The 3,499-nt window shown below is 49.6% G+C and overlaps 1 protein-coding gene across 3 annotated transcripts in view; it reads left to right on the top strand.

Annotated features, from left to right (window-relative positions):
• The first annotated feature begins 2,565 nt into the window (after window positions 1–2,565).
• SH2D4A (SH2 domain containing 4A) overlaps window positions 2,566–3,499 on the top strand; it is a 56,720-nt gene continuing 55,786 nt past the window's right edge. For 2 of the 3 annotated variants that reach the window (XM_010846400.1, XM_010846402.1), the window contains exon 1: window positions 2,566–2,949. In XM_010846400.1, coding sequence (XP_010844702.1) covers window positions 2,769–2,949 — 181 coding nt within the window. In that variant the 5' untranslated portion in view covers window positions 2,566–2,768. The remainder of the gene's footprint in view (window positions 2,950–3,499) is intronic. The other variant, XM_010846401.1, reaches the window with a different exon arrangement.

Raw genomic sequence — 3,499 nt, 5'->3', positions numbered from 1 at the left:
GGGATTCAGCCCTTTCTGGGTTTAGGCGCTGCCTGGCCTGTCCCCATTGCTGGGAGTCGCCCAATTCCAGACTGGGGAATAGAGTTGGAAGCCTTCAGCTTCCCTGGGCAGTTCCTCTCCCCTGTGTTTTATTTCTGCAAAAGTCAACCCCTGGTCAAGAAATGTCCCGGCGTAAGGACCTTTACCGGAATGTCATATACAGCTTGTATTATGTTGAGGCACGTTCCTTCGGAATGTCAAGGACTCACTCACTGTGGCTTCTTAGCACTTGGTCTCCAGCACTGGAGTGCAGTGAGCTGAGGACTTACCTTCTTCCTGCCGTTCTGACACCTACAGACAAGAGCTCATCCTCTGGAAACCCCCCTCGAGTGTAGATTTAGTTGAGCCCCTCTCCTGGAGACTCCAGAGTCAGGAAAGCATCACAGGACATCAGTGGTGTGGCCGTTAGGGCCTTTGAGGGTCGCCTCAAAGCAAAATACAAAGCTAGCCAGGCAGCCTGGGGCGGGCGTGGCTGACTGAGTTAGAGTCGGACGGTGCCTTTAATTCTTTTAAAAATTTCTCTTAACACTGTGTTCCGTTTGAGCCCCGGGTAGTTGGATGCTACAGATGGCAGGATGCAGATGGCGGGGGTCGTGGTAGCCTCAGTAAAGGTCCCTGCTACATCAGGGCACGTTAGTGAATGGAACTACATGTTGTTGGTACTCAGAGCCCCCTGGGTACCCTGGCTGTTGGGCTGTTGCTCATGCTTCTCTGAAAAAGCTGGTGTAAATGGAGAAACAGCTGTGCAAGGAGGCAGAGCGGGAGTGAGGCTGCAGGAGCCTCCCGGACGTGAAAGGAGTGTGGCAGCCTGCCTGGGGGTGACCGGGAGACGGGCCGGGGCTGACCAGCCATGGGCCTGGGAGGGCCACCGTGTGGCTGAGTGACTGGTCTGAAGCTTAAGAGCCTTTGAACTTAGTTTGGAGAAAGAAGATATTTGAGAGGGCGTGGCCAAATGGTGGAATTGTTAGTCCGTTTCTTAGAACACAGGTGATCCTGAAGAGTTGAAATAAATAAGCTTTTTGTGCATATCTTATTATATTGGAACAAAATAAGCATCCTTTTGTCCCCCCAGAATGAAAATGTGTACATCATTTTGTTCTAATGACAAAAATATGAAGGTTTTCTATATTTTTTGAAAATAGACCAAATGGAAATGTGTGAAGTAGAACACATCTGCGGAGGAATAGGTACCCCTGTGAAGTCACCTGTGTGCTCAGGCCCAAGGCTCCTCCGTCTGAGAAACTGTCTTCCAGAGCAAGGACCCTTTGTCACGCGCCTGGTCACCTCTTCAGTTCAGTTCAGTTGCTCAGTCGTGTTTGACTCTTTGCGACCCCATGGACTGCAGCATGCCAGGCCTCCCTGTCCATCACCAACTCCTGGAGCTTGCTCAAACTCAGTTCCATTGTGTCGGTGATGCCATCCAACCATCTCATCCTCTGGCATCCCCTTCTCCTCCCGCCTTCAATCTTTCCCAGCATCAGGGTCTTTTCCAATGAGTCAGTTTGTCGCATCAGGTGGCCAAAGTATTGGAGTTTCAGCTTCAGCATCAGTCCTTCCAATGAATATTCAGGACTGATCTCCTTCAGAATGGACTGGTTGGATCTCCTTGCAGTCCAAGGGACTCTCAAGAGTCTTCTCCAACACCACAGTTCAAAAGCATCAATTTTTCTGCGCTCATCTTTCTTTAGAGTGCAACTCTCAGATCCTTACATGACCATTGGAAAAACCGTAGCCTTGACTAGATAGACCTTTGTTGGCAAAGTAATGTCTCTGCTCTTTAATATGCTGTCTAGCTTGGTCATAGCGTTTCTTCCAAGGAGAAAGTGTCTTTTAATTTCACAGCTCCCCCAGTTTATCTGGTCTGTACATTTAGACCCTGTGAAATTAGGGTATCTGGAAGAGGCACTAAACCCTGGTGCCCTTCCAAAATGCACGTGAGTGCCCTCTCCTGCTCTGCACGGCTTCCGTGGTTCTAGTGAGTTGTCTGAACACTGAATTGTCCTTCTGTGAGGATGACAGCACATAATTGTGTGTATTAACTGCCACTTGTAAGGGAAAATTGCATTATGGTCTAATTTTTATTTCGTCTTTATTTCTTCCTTAAGCCCGGCTTGGGTTTGGGTGGGTAATTCTCTGAAATCTCAAAAACGGTGTTTTCTTTTGAAGTACGTTGTTTGGAGAGAGGCTTTTAATTTCATCCCTGCCTTTGTCTCTTTAACTGTTTTTAGCTGTGGACGTGGTGGTTTGTTGAGCTCGGAGGTAATCACATGTTTGCTTAGTTGGGAGAAGGCCAAGCCTCTGTTAATTTTTTGTTTCCCTGAGAGTGACCGGTGAAAAGTTAGGGTTTATTTTTTATATTTTGTTAAAGTATCTTTGGAAATTATAGGATACAGGTTACACAAAGCTCTTAACAAAGCTTGCCTGAAATAAAAGCGGATCTGTGTTTCCGCCAAGCTTACTCCTAAGCCTGTCCTGGCCTTTGTACCTTTTAACATGGTTGCATCTTGGCTGTTTCTCTTTGCAGGTTCATGAGTGGCATTTTGGACAGGGGGCCTGGTGTGGGAACCCAGAGCCAGTTTGCTGAACTGCCGTCGTCCCAGGCCCACTAGCATCTGGGAAGGTCTGCGGGTGCCCCCCTCCCCCGCCCCGTGCCAGCCCAGGGGAGGCAGCCCTGGAAGCCGTTCTCAAGAACTTTTGCCCCAGGTGTAAAAGACTCCAGCCCTGCAAAGATGCTGAAACAGATCCTGTCGGAGATGTACATAGATCCTGATCTGCTGGCAGAGCTGAACGAGGAACAGAAACAGATCCTGTTCTTCAAGATGAGGGAGGAGCAGGTCCGCCGCTGGAAAGAAAGAGAAGCATCAATGGAAAAACAGGAGTCCTTGCCAGTGAAACCCAGACCAAAGAAAGGTAAGCGGAGCTCGCTTCTCCCGGGAGCCCACGCGGCGGGCTGCCTCCCTGCTCATTTTCATGTTTCATGCTGGTCAGCAGCTAGCCGCGTTTGAAGTCCAGTTTGGCAGGCGGACCCTGAGTGTTACTGAGCTTTTCATGGTGCAGTTGATCAGCCTGAAGCACGCACACGCACACACACAAGCGGCAATACTCTGGAGTGGTGAGGCTGAGAGCAGATGTCTTTCTTGAAACTGGACTGACCTTAAGCTGCAGTAAAAAGTCACGTGGAGATGAACTCGAGGGGCATGCAGGAAGGGTCCACCTCGTCTTATCCCAGATGCCTGGTATTCTGCTGTGCTGGGCTTAGTCGCTCAGTCGTATACAATTTGTGACCCCATGGACTGTAGCCCTCCAGGTTCCCCTGTCCATGGAATTCTCCAGGCAAGAATATTGGAGTGAGTAGCCTGTCCCTTCTCCAGGGGATCTTCCTGACCCAGGAATCCAACCAGGGTCTCCTGCATTGCAGGCAGATTGTTTACCAACTGAGCCACCAGGGAAACCCCTGGTA

Source organism: Bison bison, unplaced genomic scaffold, assembly GCF_000754665.1.
Source record: "Bison bison bison isolate TAMUID 2011002044 unplaced genomic scaffold, Bison_UMD1.0 scf7180017864236, whole genome shotgun sequence".
Lineage (NCBI taxonomy): Eukaryota > Metazoa > Chordata > Mammalia > Artiodactyla > Bovidae > Bison > Bison bison.
The sequence above is the reverse complement of the archived record's forward strand: the minus strand, read 5'-3'. Positions and strand labels throughout refer to the sequence as shown.